This window comes from Trichogramma pretiosum, unplaced genomic scaffold (assembly GCF_000599845.2).
Source record: "Trichogramma pretiosum strain Unisexual culture from Peru unplaced genomic scaffold, Tpre_2.0 scaffold64, whole genome shotgun sequence".
In the NCBI taxonomy this organism is placed as follows: Eukaryota; Metazoa; Arthropoda; class Insecta; order Hymenoptera; family Trichogrammatidae; genus Trichogramma; species Trichogramma pretiosum.
The window spans coordinates 828,137-845,899 of NW_019641692.1; the positions used below are offsets into that span (position 1 = coordinate 828,137).

The window sequence follows — 17,763 nt, forward strand, 5'->3', positions numbered from 1 at the left end:
CGCAAAAGACAAAGGGGGGCCTTATTGCGCTTCTATCGAGGATGTATTCCGCTCGCGTACGAGCACTATCACCGTTACTCAACAAAAGTTTATTGCTCGTGCGTCAATTGCGATCTTGAATGACTTCTCTATCGAGCTGTTTATAATAATTGACGAATTTATAATATTCGAGAGGTGCGAGAGACTCGCCGCTCGTGTACATTGCGGAAGTCGTCGTCGTCGCCGCTTGGTTAAGCCCGACTCGTACCTATATGTATAATAATGTAGTGCCAGGGACTCGTGAGTGGCGAAACGCGCGCCCGGCTTTATAATCCACGCGAGCGAATTATGAGAACTAGACTGCGCGCTTATCGCCATTTCTTATCTTCGCCCATTCTTGTACGTGTAGCCACCCTTTATGTACGAATATTCACATCTTTAACTACATTAATACACACACATACATACAACGGCATAGAGGCGGAAAGTAGGCGGGCCATTTTATCGAGAGAGAGAGAAAGAGCCCGAAATGCGTTGTGTATCAACAATATCGCGCCGCGATAAGGTGCGCACACGCGCGCGGAATAAAGGATGTAAAATCTTATATACACCGTCGAATCGCGCAAGCACAATCTTAACCGTTTGCTTTGTCTATTTTGTACAATTTTTTTTTCGCAATATTATTTTAATGCCGCTGTTACTAAATAATAAAAAAAACGAGAACCGAAACACGACGTTTGGGTCAAATTGAATGAATATATTATTGTGTACGTAAACCGAACTATTGTTTCACGCACACGCAACCGTTTACGCTCCGCGTTTAATAACCGGTAAATTATAAGTCTCGAGAAAATTTTCGAACACACACTTGGATTCGTATAAAATGTAAAAATCATTCGCATTATCGTCTAGTTACATGACGTCTTTTTTCTTATTATGATGAAAACGGGAGTAATTGAGCTGCTAATATTACCGTACTGAAGTTATTATCGCATTGGGTTTAAAGATCGCGCGCTCGAAAGCTCGAGACAGACACAACGTGTATATATCATATATATAGCTCTTCGTTGGATTGACTTATAAACTCTCGGGGAGATTTCAAACGTCGAATTGCACATAACTAAAAGGCTCTTAGATTCGCGCGCGCGCGAGGGGGGCATTAAAATCACGATAATGATGATAACGGGTTGTTCTGTGTAAGGATCTACACTAAAACTCGCGTTCGCACACAGGAGTGTACATATATAGCGTATACGAGGCTGGCTCGGATTGCCAAAAGCCTTTTATATATATATGTACGAGCGGAGCTGTATCTCAGAGGCTCTCGCGTATATACAGACACTCTTTTTATTAATAACGTGCACGCGCGCCGGAGTGAGAGTGAGTGAGAGAGTATAAGTATACGAGCGAGTGACGAAAGATGCCCGTTGAGTAAGAGCCTTATGCAGCTCTCCGCGTAAAAAGGATGTGTACAAAGTATACTTACGACGAGTAATCTGCCTTTGGAGTCTCGGTACAGCAGAACGGCGGCCATGTTATCCTCGTCTTGGTAAGCGTGGCCGATGTGTTCTCCCTACGGAGCATCGAGACAAAAATTATTAGTCGAGGGTCTTTTTTTTACACCACGGTCGATTCTTCGTGATATTGTATGTATATTTGACTCGAGAAATCTTTGCAACTCTATTAAGTTCGAGAAAATTAATCGATACTTTCTTCGCGGGCAGTGACTGCGGTAAGAGTTGTAAAAAAGTATACCGAGTGAAATTAAATTTTTACTTCGATTGTGGATAAAAGGAAAAGTTATTGCTCATCCGGATGCCTTGATCCGGAAAGACATTATTTTAAATTCTATTAGGCAAGATAATGATTTTAAACAGCGGGTAGAATCAAACTTTGAATATCATAAAACAAATACCTTTGTAGAAATGCTCAACATTAATAATGGCCTGCTGATCAAAAAACTGACCACTTAAAATGTTTTAAAATACTCTATTATTAACTAGCTACTTTTTTGACTTAACAGGCAAAATGGCACTATAACTGTTTTAAAAAATTCTGCCTAGTTTTCAACTACTTTAAAAACGATACTACCACTTTCTGCCACTAGATGGCGAGTATAATTATATGTGCAAATCTGCAAGTGGCAAAGACAAAATAATTGTATAAGTCAGAACTACTTCGATACAAACATCGAAACAAGCAACGTATGTAAAATTCTATTTAAAGAAGGATATGTTTATGGCCAATATTGGAATTATTATTTTCTTTTCAAGCTTTTATGAAAAATTGATAGGAAAACTCACATCAGCTACTCGCTCGAATCTCAAATCCGTTTCATTAATTATTTCCTTTCCGTCGTCATCGAGGGTCCAGACGGGCACGTGATCACCCTTCCAGAGCCTGTCGTTTTTATTCAAGGCTAAAGAAAATGTCTCGTTAAAGACCTTCATGTGAAGTGTTGCCGTCGTCTCATTTTCTCCCCGTTTGTGTAACAGTGGTATAACTTGATAATCTGGAACTAATTTAACAAGCAAATATATTAATGAGGAGAGTAAATAAAATTTTAAAAATAATTTATTTCTATGAAATATATTATTATTATACAACTTGTATAATCATAAGAAAACTTTTAATCGTACACGAAAACCGGAAAACTTTTTTTAAAAAGGGTTAAAATTTCCACCGTATAATATAAACCCGTTTAAGAATCATCAAAAACATGCGTTTCTTATCCGACGAGATCGGATTATAATTATAGAAATCATGTCATGGAGGCACTGGAGTGTAAAAATAAATCTGTTAAATATCACTGACAAAAAGAAGACGAGCGATCGGTCATTAAAGATTCGGAACTTTTTATTAAACGTATATTTTTCGAAGGACCACTTGACCGTTTATTATTTTTACCTCAAAAGCAAAAAAAAAGATCCGAAAACCGATACATATATTAAACCAACAGTTCCGGTAAATTCGAGCCTTAAAACGATTATAACAGTTCTCGTAACAGTCCGATTCACCTGCTGCTAAACGCCTACCATTTGATTCATGCGGTTCGTTCACTTATGACGAAAGCCTCGTTCATTCATCATATCGGAATCGGCAAATTCAAAAAAAAAAAAAAAAAAAAAAANAAAAAAAAAAAAAAAAAAAAAATCAATGGCAAGTGAGACTGTGATTTTATTTCAAATTATCGTTCGTTGCATTATTTTATGTTTTTTCTTCAAATCATGCCTTCGCTTTTATCTACATCGATCTCGAATTTTGCTCTATCACTCCTACATAACTATAAGGATGCATGATTGACCCCTACAGTCCATATAACTCGGGTAAAAATTATTTCATATCTGAGCATCGGATTGAGTCACGATCTGTCACATTGATGCATCAGCGCGGCTTTCCACTGGCTTTCGGCGAAATTTGATCGGCCGATGCGAGAACGAAAATCGTTACACGTATATACATTTATACACGGAAGAAAATCGTGCGCGCGAAGAAGATTCTCGGAGTGTAAGTACGTAGGCGCGCACTGCTGTACCCGAAATGTATTTACACACATTGCCGAGCTGGTAACATATATAATACGAGTCACGTCGCGTATCTAGATTTCGATGACCTCGTGTCGCTTTTTCACGACTTCCTTGTACAGTCCCTACTGGTATTACCCCTTTCACTCCTGGCGTAGGCGCACACGGTTTTGTCTCGTCTCTCGATGGTCTCTTATCTGATATACACTTATACACACGCGGTATCGTCTTCTTCCTTCGGCTTCGGATACGTATAGCGCACGACACTACTTAGATAATGCGCGCGGGTGTACGCGTTCAAAGGTTCCTTTTCATACGTACACACATAGAGCAGATAAACATTTACACGTACCCGAAAGGTTTCTTCGTGGAAAAGGACTCGAAATTTAATCGAAAATATTGTATACACATCGGCTTAATCTGCGCGTTATTTTCTTCTTTCTTTTATTTACAGCGCATGACGCGCAAGGCGTGCAATCCGCGGCCGAGTTCTCCGCTTTGAAACTTTTGTTTTGCAATCGTGGTGATACCGTCACGTCGAACGCTCATTTTTTCTTTCGCTGGCAGAGATTTGTTCCCTTTCCGAGTGTCGTAAACGAAATGTATCACGAATAATGGAGCGCAAGATAAATGCAACTGTACGAGAGAACAATTAAAATGACGTAAAAATTTTTAGATAATCCTAAAACAAAGCTCGATGTAAAAATTGTTGAGATGCTAATGTCTTTGAAAAAATTATTATCACATAAAAATGAGAGTTAAAAATTACGAGCTTATAAAATATTTATAATTAATGTTTTCCATTAGAAGATATTATCATAATTTGATGTCCAGACCGTAAATGCATGTGGCAGTAAAAAGTTGCAAGCTCAAATATAGAAACACGACGTCCAGCTACTCGTAACCCGTTGATGAAGTTCGTTACTTCATCCTGCGATCGTGTTATTTTCAGTTTTCCATAAAATATTTACAAGCCGGTTGACCAATATAATCGATAAACAAATTTCAACACAAAAATTCGTTAATCAACCACCGATGATACAGCGACTATTAACTTTTACAAACTAGTTTTGCGCATAAGTAGTGCCGTAGCCTTGACTCTTATTTTAGTTCAAAACAACTATTTAAAGCCTTTGCGTTATAAATAAGTCGATATTTAAATAAACACTCCATAAAAAAAAAATTATCTCAAAAATTAACAATTAAAATGTCCTTTAATACCACTTAGCTACTCGGCAACGCAAGCGGTATACTGATCAAAAAAACAAACAAACGCGCGCACGTACGCAGACTACGGTTGCTATATAGGTTATTGAAGTTGACAGTTAACTTCGATCGTCAAATAAAATGTAATTTTCAGAATACAATTGACGTAGAAAAAACATCGATGAAATAACTCATTGGATTTATGATTCACAAGGATGTAACTTACTGGAATTGTGGTCTGTATGAAACACCGATAGCACCTCCTCAGGGGTCATGTGATGGTGAATCTGTAAAAAAATTAATAATTAGTAATGATAAATAATTCAAAACTGAATTATGTAGTGTTAAATGAGAGTATTTTGATAAATTATCAGCTATTACATGGAAGAAGGGTTTCGTGTTCCCTGCTAATGGGTTCCGCATGGATTTGCATGTAATTCAATTATTTCTGTATCGAAACAAATTTATTCTAAATATGCGAGAATCAACACAGTCATCGTGAAAAATAAGCTAATTCAATTCAAACACGCGCGCGCGCAAGTTCGTGTATGTATGAAATATTGAATAGAAACTTTTGAGAGGTTTATAGCGTAACTTTACACACATTAGCATGAAATCGTATAAATAAGCGCTTATACAACATTCCCGCAGAAAGAGCAGAGATACTCGATAAATATCGTTCGCGATGCAAATAATGCGTGCACACAGACACACGCGGTGTGAAACTGCTACTGAAAATTGTCAAAACTACAAATACCGTCAATTGCAACGATTAATCGACGCTTGTGTTTAAAAAAAACTATGAATCAAGGCTGTTATTTTAGATAAATCGTAGGCACGAAATTGTCGCGTTGACTCTTTAAGATAATCATTAAAATAATTAAAGAGCGAGCACGCCGCGAGTAATTTAACTCGAAATTTCATCTCGTGAATCGCAGCGCTCAGCAGCTGCAGCACGTGCCTCGTAAACCATGCGCACGTCTTAGCTCTTTTCCCGCGAGTGCGAGTAAAATTGATGACACCGAGTCACGCGAAAACAATATACACCTCGTATAACTCGCGGCGGGCGTGTGTATACACAATGTAAAACGCCGGCTTACCACGACGATACATACAACGCTTATATAGGTATATAGTTCAGCACACCGTCGACGCGGGCAAGTCGACGCGAAAAGTAAAGAAAAAAGCAAAAAAAATTATCCGCTTCGGCTGAAAAAGCCCCGCGCGCGCGCGCCTGGCGTGGCGTTTCCCTTTCGTTTGACCGGGTTCCCTCTCTCGCTCGGCAGCAACAGTCGGCTCGCTAAGGTCGATCACTTTCACGCGCGTTCGAGCAGTCTGCAGCGCTGCAGAGATACGGTGGTACGCACGTTACGTCGTTTGTAAGTTTTATCCTGCACAGTAACGATACGAACGCGGCTCACACACACACACACAAATACACAGACTCACATGCTCGATCACGACTGTTTGATAAAGCGCACGCTTTTGCACGCCCGCGAATTGTATACTCCGGGACTTTGCGCTTGAGAAAGTAAATTCTTATTATAATTGTGCACGCACACGCGCGCCGCGTTTATATCCGCACACCCGATCGTTGCGCGGCCAGCAAAAGAAAGGTCCAAAAATTAGACCAAAACGAGACTAATGTGACATTCGGAAAGCTCGCCGATCGCCAATTAAAAAACCTCGAGCGCAGAAAAAATTACATCTGTATAATGTACGATCTTGTGTATTATACAGCTGCTGCTGCTGTTGCCGCTGAGCAAATTGCGCTCGTTGGCGATCTCGCGTTATTATTGAGCAACGACAACGGCTCGTCAGGCTATAATGTGCAAGTTGTGCATTGTTTTTTTTCCCTCGGCGCGATGAAAAAGTCGAGAGCGAGCGAGTGAGCGAAAGAGAGAGAGAGAGAGAATTCATAATCAACAAGATGCTGTTTACCCTTGGTTTATGAATGACTTGTACGAGAAATTCTTTGTCGACTTGTTACGCGCATTCCACATATACGTATGGTGACACTCGACCGCGAATGCACGACGCGTTTATTATTATCACACACACGCGGCAGATAATAATGTGCATTTTACAATATTGCTCGAATCGAAATTTTGCCGCCGTGGAATCTTACGATGTTTGGCCACCTCCACCACCACAAATGTGATTGAGCGTGAAAGTCGCGCAAAAAAATTTCGTGCGTCTATTTGCCCGGCCCGCAGATACTCCGCGTGTATGCGTATGTTTTTATTAATAATTGTAATCGTAATAAACGCGCACTCGCTGCCACGCAAAAGATAAATATTTACCATGAGATATTCCAAAGCTTGAATGAAGTCGCGTTCCGCGCGAAACGCGCACGATCCGCGGCGCAACAGCAGCCACCGCGCGACATTTTTCGAGCGTTCGTCACCTTCTTTAATTTCGAGCGCATATTTATTATATTATACGAGAGGTACGTAACGAAAGTAATGGATATATAATATCGCTGTCAGTCTACTTTATACGCGTACTTTATGTATACGCCTAAGTAAGCAAATTGTCGCGAGTCTCGAGGCACACGGGGGCCTCGAATTATCTTAATTGTCGCTTTTGCGCACACGTCGTACGATATATAACAACGCACGGCAGGGAAGAAGAAATGGGCGGAGGCGTCTCTGTACTCCGAGTCTGCAGCGCAGACGAGAGGCGCGTGCACCGTATTATATACATTATAATAATAAAGACATTGCGAATGTGCGTTGGCACGAGAGCTGTACGGAGCGGAAAAATAAATATGCCTGCTTTGCATTTTCACCGCGTGATTCAGCTATTGCCGGATTTTCAAGATGCTTAGAGCGCGATATCGTCGACTCGGTGTCTGAGAAAGAGAGCAGCAGCAGCAGCAGTAGTAGCGGCAGCGGAGAAGCAGCGGAAAATGCCTCTCTGCTGCTGCTTGGCGTCGCTATCTCTGCGAAAATATCGCGTAGGCGTAGCGATTGTGTATAATACACATGCGCGAGCGCGTACATCCCTAAAAACTTTTGTGCCTCGCTCCGCACGCAGCTACTGATTTCGTCTTGTACACACGCACGACGTATAAACCGTGCAACACTCGTATACTCCAAAGCCGAGAGACGGAGATTAAACTTGGCTCGTTGGAAGTTACTCTCTCGATTGGCAATTTCTTCGCAACGCGCGAATCAAACGCAGCAGTGGCAGCAGCAGCACTCGGTCTCGCTTCAAGGATACCCGGACGAGAGAGAGAGAATCGGACTTTGAGAGACACTCGTCGAAACAGCTCTCACTCTCGATCACGCAGGGATGCGATCCGAAGCCGAGGATGTAACGGTGCGCGATGATTAAAAATATATCGACACGCGCGCGCGATTGCAGCTCTCTTTGGGTGCACACACGCAGCAGCAGCACAACCGGTTCGCGTTGTGTAACGTATAAAACAAGTTGTTTAACGAAATTTGCGTTAAATTAGGATGCGCGCGAAAAGGAGAGCCGAGATCTTCGCCTCCTTTTTTTTTTTCGTTCATTCCGACCGATCGAGCAAATAAAGTCGAATGAGCGTGGCGCGCGCGGATCGGTTGCGAAATTGAACGGCGGTTGTTTTTTTCCTTCGCGCGCGCTCTAGCTGTGTTTATATATATATCGATTTTTTTTACTACTGCCTTTTTTTTATCCTCGTCGCGCTCTTCTACAATATAAAATCGACTTTCTATGCTCTGTAGCTATAGCTAGAGACTGCGCCGCCGTTTTTGAGCTAAAGCTGCTGCTGCAGCTCTGGTATGGCGTACGTGTGTATGTGTGTGTGTATATATTATATTGTGAAACGCGAGTATTTAGGTAAGATCAATTGCGCGAGAAGATTCTTGCTCGCGATATATACACACAGACACACAGATATACACACGGAGAGTCATTTCGATCGGCTTGCAGACACTTTACACATCCAATTCTATATGACGCCGAATTGCAACACGCTACACATATACATACGGGTACTCGTGCACCACGAGCGATCGTAATAACGAGGCATGTAATGTGCACAGGCTCTGAAGGGAGCAGCAGCAACAGCAGCAGCAGTAGCAGTGCCTCGAACTCCCGCGAGTCTCCGCGCGGCTGCAGCTGTACACAACTTTTCAATGTCACGCAACTAACTTATACAGATGTATGTTTCTCCGCGTGTAAAAGTTACGTACGCGTTAGCGATTAATAAAGATCGTTGCACTCGCGAGCCGCCGACGAGTCGATCGTGCGTCACGCACCACACAACAATTGCATTGTGAAGCATGTACTCGCGCGCCTTTGCATATATGGATTAATGCAAGCGCGTATTAGACGTATATGAGAATCAGCGAGTATAACAAGATTTATATATTAATCGCCTGACAATGAGCAGATCATTATTATTCTATAACGTATTGTACGGCTATGAATCCTTGGCGATTAGCGCGCGCGCGCGGCTTATAAATTGAATAATGCAGAGACGGCTGGACTCGCACGCGGATACGTGTCGAGGAGCGAGCTTATGCAACGGTTTTGCTCCAGTTTCTCTCTCTCTCTCTTTCTTTTCTTCCTCCGACGTTTTGCACTCGACTCTGTACTACTTTGCGTATAATGCCGCGTTCGTTTTTTTTATTTTATTTTATTTATATACATATAATTTTCGAACGAGATACCACATACCATATAACCCCCGCGGTAAAAACGAGAACGAGATTTGTAGAAATATTTATAGAAAACAACGGAGTTTTGACGCTGCGTGACAACCGATTTTACGGGCGATTATTCTTTCGGGCCAGTTAGTCGAGTATTTAAATCCAGACACGTGTATCTTGCGACTGTGAGTAGTAGAGGCGGCGTGGGATCGATTTCAGAGATATGTGTATCAAGTAGGTATAGGCCGCGCGCGACAACTTGTTCGTGTGTACAGGTATATGTGTAGATACACCGGTGTAGTGAACTAATATCATCGAACATATCGCGCGGCTTCTATGAGACTGTGTAACGTGGGTAGGAAAAATAGAAAAAAATGAGAGAGTACTCACCGCTGACGAGCTGTCCACTGCAGCCAGTGCTATGCACAATAAGATGCACAGACTTCCTGGCATCTTCCCGATTTCAATTCGCTGAAACAATAACGAGTTTCCGTTAGTTGATCACTTTTCACTGATAAATTTTCATAAATTTTAGTGTAAAAGAACATATTATCGGTAAAGAAATAATTTTTAATAGAATAAAGTGTCTAGATTTGGAATTACAATAGGTTGGTATAATATCATTTGACAATTTCCCTACATATCAATGAAACAAAATATCGAACCTCAGCTTTCGAAAGACTAAACCCAGTAAAAGGGTACAGTGAAATAGAAACGACGTTGAATTACTCAGAATATAATAAAATAAAAGTGATAAAAAGCACCAACGCTGTTACTACACCAAATCTATAATGCTTGCTTATTACAGAAAAAATTTCTAGAACCATGTAAATTTAAAATATTTAAAAAAAAATCTAGAGTAGTTTCAAAAACATGTAGAAATACTTTTTAGTACAGTGCACTATTTACGAGTATGACGATACTGATAAAAACATTTCAAGACAAGTCTCGATCGCATGTACGAAAAATTAAAAGCTTTTTTTGCGAAATCGCCTAGTTATACAGAAATCTCTTATCGAAATTCGAGAAAAAAAAAACAGCTCGATCCATCACGTATGCATTTCACTAGTCGTCGTCCTTAGGTTAATGATAATTCGCGTGAATTTTCAGTTGAAAGGTCGGTCACGTACGTCAATGATATAATTCGACAAGTCGTATCGTCGGTGAAAAAAAAATTGGTGCCTGCAATAATGGGCCCCTCCGGCGTCGTTGTATGTTTGCATAGCCACTAGGTATATGATTTTTTTTAAAAGCATCGACTAAGAAACTCCTTTCGGAGAAAAAGTCTGTCACCAAATATTATCGGTATACCACTGAGACCATCGCTGATTACGAAGAATTTAAATTTGAAGGAAATTCACGAGAAACGACTGATACATAAATTTTAATCGCAAGATTTCGTGGCGAACCGAAAAACTAAGAGTTACCAAGCCGAGTCGGAAAAATGGAAAAACATCGTTTTTAAAAAACGATAATACGTACCATTGTAAAAAAATTTAAATCCTAATTAATTAAATTAATGGTAGTAACTATCGATCTTATAACACTAATCACTAATCACTAACAAGCACTAATCGCAGTTCAGCAACATATTTCGATAGGAACACACTCTCAATTTCGTTAAACTCCAATATATGTATATAAAACGATATATGTGCAGCTAGGTATCGAAAATCGAGTTCACTAATAAGTCGGACTATGGCAAGAGAGGATCGACCTGTTCGTCAGAGCAGTCGATCAATGAATGATGCTCACGTATTTCTCACTCGGGTATTTATGGCCAAGATGCGAAACCAGTCATCGGCATCATCATGATCATCATCATCATCATCTTTGTCGTCATATTGCGCGCGGCCAATACCCGGCTTGTCAGTCCTCCTCGTGTGTATGTACATGTGTGTGCGCGCAAAAAAGTGGCCGGGAGTGGGGCATCGGACGCACGCGAGTCGATTCATTGTTCACACTTCTTCGTTTGCCACCGCGAGAGAGAGAGACGGACAGAGACAGAAGCAAAACGTTTAATGCCCCCACGATATAGGTAATTGCTCTCGTCGTCGTCGTCGTCGTCGTCGTCGTCGCCGCCGCCGCTGCCGCGGCAACAGCAGCAGCAGAGAAGAGAAGAGAGGAGTTAATGGCCCGAGTTTATAGTGCACGAGCCGCAGTCGCGTGTCACCTGTCCATCGACGCGGTGCTCTCGAGGAAGCGTACATTATATGTATTATCGAGCTCCTTATCACGCTCGCGGTTCGTGTCGTAGAATGTACAATATTACGATGAGTTACCGCGGATTTTTTGGTCTCTCTCTCTCTTTCAACGGCGATAAGAATCTCCTAATATTATTAATATACATGTATACAGGCCTCGTCACTCGCTCGGTACACATTATTATTTTACAGTCGCACCGACTCATCGTCTGTCTTACGCGGCTTTGTTTTTCTTTTCTTCTCTCTTTCTTTTTTTGCGTGGGTGTGATTTATGACACAACGCGACAAGTGCGCGGCTTTGCGCGAGTACGCGTCGCTGAGCAACTTTGCAATGAATAATATGCCGCTTGCGCGCACATATACATGTAAAACTATCTCGAAGGCGCGGTAAAAGTGCGAAAAGATATTTTTTCGCGGCTGCTCCCGGTTTTCGACCATCTAGCTTTGTGTTTGTGTATGTTTGCGCGTATGTGTGTGTTTCAACGAGAGTAGCAATTCGTGACAGTTTGGCGTTACGATACGATTAATCGATGCCGAGATCATCGAGCCGATTCAGGACAATGACTTCATTTTCTCGTGTCTCTTATAATTTTATCCTTTCGATTCGATTATAAATATCTTGTATTCGTCAGTGTTTGTGTATGATAAGTAATTTGTTTGCGAGTAAATAGCAAATGTTTTTTTCCCAGAACGCGACACGTGACTTGACGCCGAATTTTTGCGTGTATAAAATAGAATGTCGCGACCGGACGTCGACGATTTGTCAAACAATATAATACATTCGGCGTTAAATTTATGAAGATAGGCTCGCGAATGATGAATATCGTACAACTTTTTAACGAATTTTAACGGATTCGTGATCGATCGTAATCGATCGATACGGACGACGCGAAAAAATGTCCCCCGTCGAAAAAAAAAACAGAAAAAAAATATTAAAATAGGCAAATCCTGATCGTTTAATCGGTCGATTAACCTCATCGCGTATATCGGCTCTCGATTTCGTTCGCCGCGCAGACTGCGTGCGTGCACTGCACTGCTACAACTCGCTCGCTGGCTCGCGGGAGAGCGATGTGAAAACCTTGAGATTGCGTAAGGTTTTTGTCACACCTGATCGACCGTAAGCCAGCAGCAGCAGCAGCAGCCGAGCGAGATCGCAACGCGGCGGCGACACGCGTATCTATATAACGTATAGATACACATTGGAAAGTACCCCGCGGACTTTGGTATATAATTGGATTATAAGCGAGGAACAAAAGCAGCAGCAGCGGTGTGTACATAATGTAATACAAAAGGGCGCACCGGTACCCTCTGTACACAATGTATGTACAACGATAATAACGTGTGTGTGTGTGTGTGTGTGTGTGTGTGTGTGTGTGTGTGTGTGATTTGGCAATTCTCGAGTCCAAAATCGTTCGCTTCTTTTTTGTATGTATACGTTTTGCGCGCGTAATTGCTGCCGTTTGCGACCAGCAAGTAGTCGTTGCTCCGTGTGTATTCGCGTAATTTTACACGGCCGCGGTTAGTGTGTGCGCACGCAAAAGCGCTGGGGCCGCGCAAACCGTAGAGATACAGATCCCCCAAAAGAAAGTGAAAGTATTTCGCCCAACGTGTATCATTGTTTAATTAACGATCTCGACGATTATCATTCCGAAATTGATACATTTTTATTCGCGCTCAAACAATGAGTCCTCGAGCGGCAGCAATGCGACGATAAGAATTCCGTTGATATAAACGTCAAATATTCCTCTCTAACGATCTACGCGTCTCTTTCCTCACTCTCACTCGCGCGCGGCGCGTGTGTGTAAATAAATCGTTGACTGCACTGGTACAAGTATGCACGATTGCGTTCGTACACGCGTCGTGCGTGTGCGAAGCAGAGGAAGCCAAATCGACCAGCACGAAACGTCCCAGTTTCCCAACTCGATTTTCGCGATCGCGCGTCAATTTCATATATTTAATAATTCGGGGTCATGCACATACGAGAGTCGAGCAGTGCACTAAACAACGCAAAGTCATCGTATTCCACGCGCGTATCGACTATTAAAAGGAGTGCGTGTACGAATATACATAGATGCATGCGAGCGATGCATAATAACAGTTTTATTAGCGCTAATAAAAAAAAAATCGCTTCTATTTCATGAACGGCATTTGTCGATGGCATAAATAAACACTGTTTTTTAATGATAACCAGCCGCCGCGGCGGAGAATCGAATACGAGGAATAGCAACGGGAGCTGTTTTGCAACTGAAATATATAATTTGCTATATATATTATATATACATCTATACGCGTGCGTTTCGTTAATTACGCGCGTACAAATAATTACAATTCCAAGCGATACTTTTTTCCCTATTTTTTTTACTCTTTTTTAAGTATGTAATTGCTTAATGTCGATATCGTAACACCACGATTGTCATGGTATAAAAAAAAAATTTTCTAGAGTAACTATCATAATCCACGATCGTTATCGTCATCGTGATATTGTATACTTACAAAATTTTCGTCGATAACAATAGTGAACTCTTTCGGTGAATCGGGTTAAAAGTAACCTCGATCGAGCGACGAATTTTCCTTTATCGTGCGCGTGTGTATATGGCAAATCACGCACTTTTCATACATGTGACGCACTTTTTACGAAAATTAAGCAGCGATGCACACTTTATTAAACGATCGTAGTATACCGATTTTACCGATTTATAGAAACTAAAACTTATTTGCTTGACTAGTCGGCCTGGGGCACCGGTCCACACAAGCCCTTCTTGCAGACGAAGTGAAAAATCACTCAATTTTCACTGTGTATTACAGAGCCTCCTCTCGTTCTATCTATCTCTCTCTTTTTACTGGAATGGCACACAAGCGATCCGATACCGATCTGCGCACGATCGTTAACTATCGATTATTTCTCGAGATAAGCGACATTCTCTCTCTCCTCCTCCTTCTCGAACCAGCTCGATTTTCTCGAGATACAAGAGAAAATCGGCCCTAGAATTTCCGGTATCGGTGGAAAAAAAAATTGAAATAAAATCGGTATACGTATGATATACCTCTTATAAAGGCGCGCGCGCGCGCGCACCGCTCAAAACGTTGAGAAACGCGGGCCGCCGCAATGACAATATTTATATACGCTCGCGTGCATGTGCGCGTGTGTGTGTATACGCAGGCTCGTTTTCGATCTGCTCGTTATGTATAGCAGCCGCAGTATAAGTAATATTATGTGTACACACGAAACGAGCTGAAAGAGAGAGCGAAGAGAGCGTGTCTGTCAGTCCCCGTGTTGTACGCACGCACTCTACTCCCGTCGCTGACGGCGACCACAACCACGACCACGACGACGACGACGTCGAGGAGAGATACGAGCTCGTCGAGAGTCGGCAAACTACTGCTGCGACGGACTCAAATGTATATTGTTGAGAGAGAGAAAGAGTCACACACACACACACACAAACACTGCCGAGGGAACGATCTCCACAGGCCGCGCGAGCCGATCGAGAACTGCGCTGCTGCCGCCGCTGACTGCAGCACAAAACACACACACACACAGCAGCAACGTCGTCGCGCGTTGGTTTCTCGAGATCGGTAGTAGTAGTATTATATATAAGACTGTGAGTCGCACAGGCCTATATATTTCGCATGGCTACATAGTGTAGCATATACATTCGCAGCTTGGGTAAAAAGAGAGAGGAGTGGGTTGAGTCGCTGCTGCTGCTGTTGCTTGTGCTTGTGCTTATGCCTGGCCGTTGCTGCTTATGCCGCTGCTACCTCGCGCGCAGCAGCAGCGAATTGCTTCATCCTTACAGAATATTGTAGTGTAATACCACGGCCAGGTGCCGCCGACTGAGCCCGTGTATATAGTGCTTAGATGACGCACCGCACCAGCTACTACTACTACTATTTTCCACGCGTGCCTATGTGTGTATATAATACAGTGTCATACTTCAATGAGCGCGTGTATTATGATGAACGCTAATTACTCGCGGCTGGGCCCGTCTGCCGCGAGCCGCCGCGCACAGACGATATTGCAAATATCGCGACGGGGCCGACCTTTTTCTCTCTCTCTCTTTCTTTTCTTTTTTCTTTTCTGCGCGACGCGCGGCTTCTTAACGTCATGAAATTCGACAAATTGTTTGCCAATTTTTTTTCACGCGATAAGCCTATGCTTCGTGTCTTTCGTCACGTCGCAGGGGCACGTCGACGACGACAACGACGACGAAACGATCCTTGACGAGGTCGATGTGTGTATTCGATAGCTAGAAAGAATCGCAAATGTTTAAACATCCCAGATGTAACCAATAATTGTATCGCAATTATCCTCATTTTCATAGGATATTGTTATGCCGACTAAAATTATAAGAGTTAGCAAATCACCTCGTACACCTGATTCTATGTATGAAAACTTTTGAGTAATATAATCACAATCGCACCCGACACTTTCACTCTTACATGAATGCGATCTTTTTTTTCCATCACAATTATGTCTCACAATTAAATCAATTAGGTTTTAAGTCGATATAAAGCGGCACTTTTTGCAAACACTTCCTTGGACTTTTTTCTTTAGTGGAACGCATCGATCTAATGTAATAATTTCCGAATATTTTTATGCCTTTTTTTAAATTTTCATGATATTTTGAAGAACCTCTACGTTGATCAGGATAAAACCAACGTTATATGGGTTGTATACATTACATATCAATTCCGAAACATATTATCCGAAACATATTATTTAATTCGAAAACTCACTTCTATTTATACAATTATTTTATCTGTGGTACTTGCAGATTCATACGGGAGGGTACTCGCCATCTAGTGTCAGAGACTGACATTAATTATCATTTAATTTTCATGCATTTTTGAACCAATGATGTAAAAACTAAATCAGTATCAAAACAATAATTACAATTGAAATATTTCAGTTTCAGATTAGATTTACATTTTTCCGTTCTTTTTTGCATGATAATGCATTTGATGGTTTTTTCCGAATTTTTCGTGCACTTTATATAAAAAAAACCAATTATTACTTTTTCATCATTCTCAACGTAGCTTTCATGTAAAAGTACGTTGAATAAATGTCAATATCGGTTACTTTAATTTTAATGTCTGATTTTACATTAATCTGCATTAAATTTAAGGTTTTTTTAGTACAGCCTTTACAATAAATCGATCATTGACAGTTAACCTCTACCAAGTTGAGTAATTTTTTTTATCGCCGATGCAACTTGCTTTCGTTAATGAGAAAAAAAAACAAAACAAATGGCACGAAAAAATAAGTGAAATTCTATTTGCCATATAAAGAATAAGCGGCGTGCAATTGTGCACCTCCCTTTTTTCTTTCTTTGACAAAAATAATTTATCGCTTGGCCTTACGTAAGTTTAAGTTCAGAACCGGGCTTTAGATTATATACGTATTATAATATAGCACATACACACACACAAGAGTTCGAACGCGCGCACCCCGACCGATTGTGCAACGTATAGCCAAGAGAGAGAGAGAGAAAAGAGCACGCGCCATGTCCGGCGAATATAAACCTGCATATAATCGCTTTTCACTCTCGGTCTGGGACCATGTAGATATAGGCGGGCTAATTGGAATCGGAGTTCGGAGTTGGTAAATATATATCGCGGGCCTCGATCGTTGGCTTTTTCCCACCGCAGAATGTGTATTAGTCGTCGCAGCGAAGCACGCCATGTACAGTAGTGAGGCCTATAGTAGTTGGTAGTAGTTACTCTACTACACGCAGAGACCAAACAGTCCACGAGCAACTTCTTGTTGTGTTTTTTTTTTCGTAACTTTGAACTTCTTTTTCCAAGACGATTTTTCAATGTCAAATTTACATGTTTAATCCAATGAATTATGCTGAGTACTTGTCATATGGAGTGTTAATGAACTCATTAGCGGCATTTTTTTTTATGAAGCGAGAGATTTGCAAACCGCGAAAAAAACAATAAAATATTCCGCGGACAAGTTATCATATTCGCGCGCGGAATATTACTACAGGCCGGTATACTAAAAAGTAAATATTTAAAAAATTCGCGTGCGCGCTATCGGCTACTGGGTCAATTGTGTACTCTCATTGAATAACCTAATAACTCTCGAAAAAAAAACCAAAAGCCTCAAAATGTGCTAATGTCTTACGTAACAGGGTATTAATGAAACGAGTTTTTAGGTGATATGCATTTAATAAGTTTCTGGTGATTATCCGAGATTAAAAC

The 17,763-nt window shown here is 41.4% G+C and overlaps 1 protein-coding gene across 5 annotated transcripts in view; it reads right to left on the reverse strand.

Annotated features, from left to right (window-relative positions):
* LOC106656333 (A disintegrin and metalloproteinase with thrombospondin motifs 6-like) overlaps positions 1-17,763 on the reverse strand; it is a 58,481-nt gene that overhangs the window by 12,376 nt on the left and 28,342 nt on the right. For 3 of the 5 annotated variants that reach the window (XM_014377260.2, XM_014377261.2, XM_014377265.2), the window contains exons 1-5: positions 10,835-11,068; positions 9,743-9,823; positions 4,936-4,996; positions 2,283-2,497; positions 1,466-1,552 (exon numbers count right to left, since the gene is read on the reverse strand). In XM_014377260.2, coding sequence (XP_014232746.1) covers positions 1,466-1,552; positions 2,283-2,497; positions 4,936-4,996; positions 9,743-9,823; positions 10,835-10,837 — 447 coding nt within the window. In that variant the 5' untranslated portion in view covers positions 10,838-11,068. Of the gene's footprint in view, positions 1-1,465; positions 1,553-2,282; positions 2,498-4,935; positions 4,997-9,742; positions 9,824-10,834; positions 11,069-14,049; positions 15,001-17,763 lie in introns of those variants that run through there. The other 2 variants (XM_014377262.2, XM_014377263.2) reach the window with 2 other exon arrangements.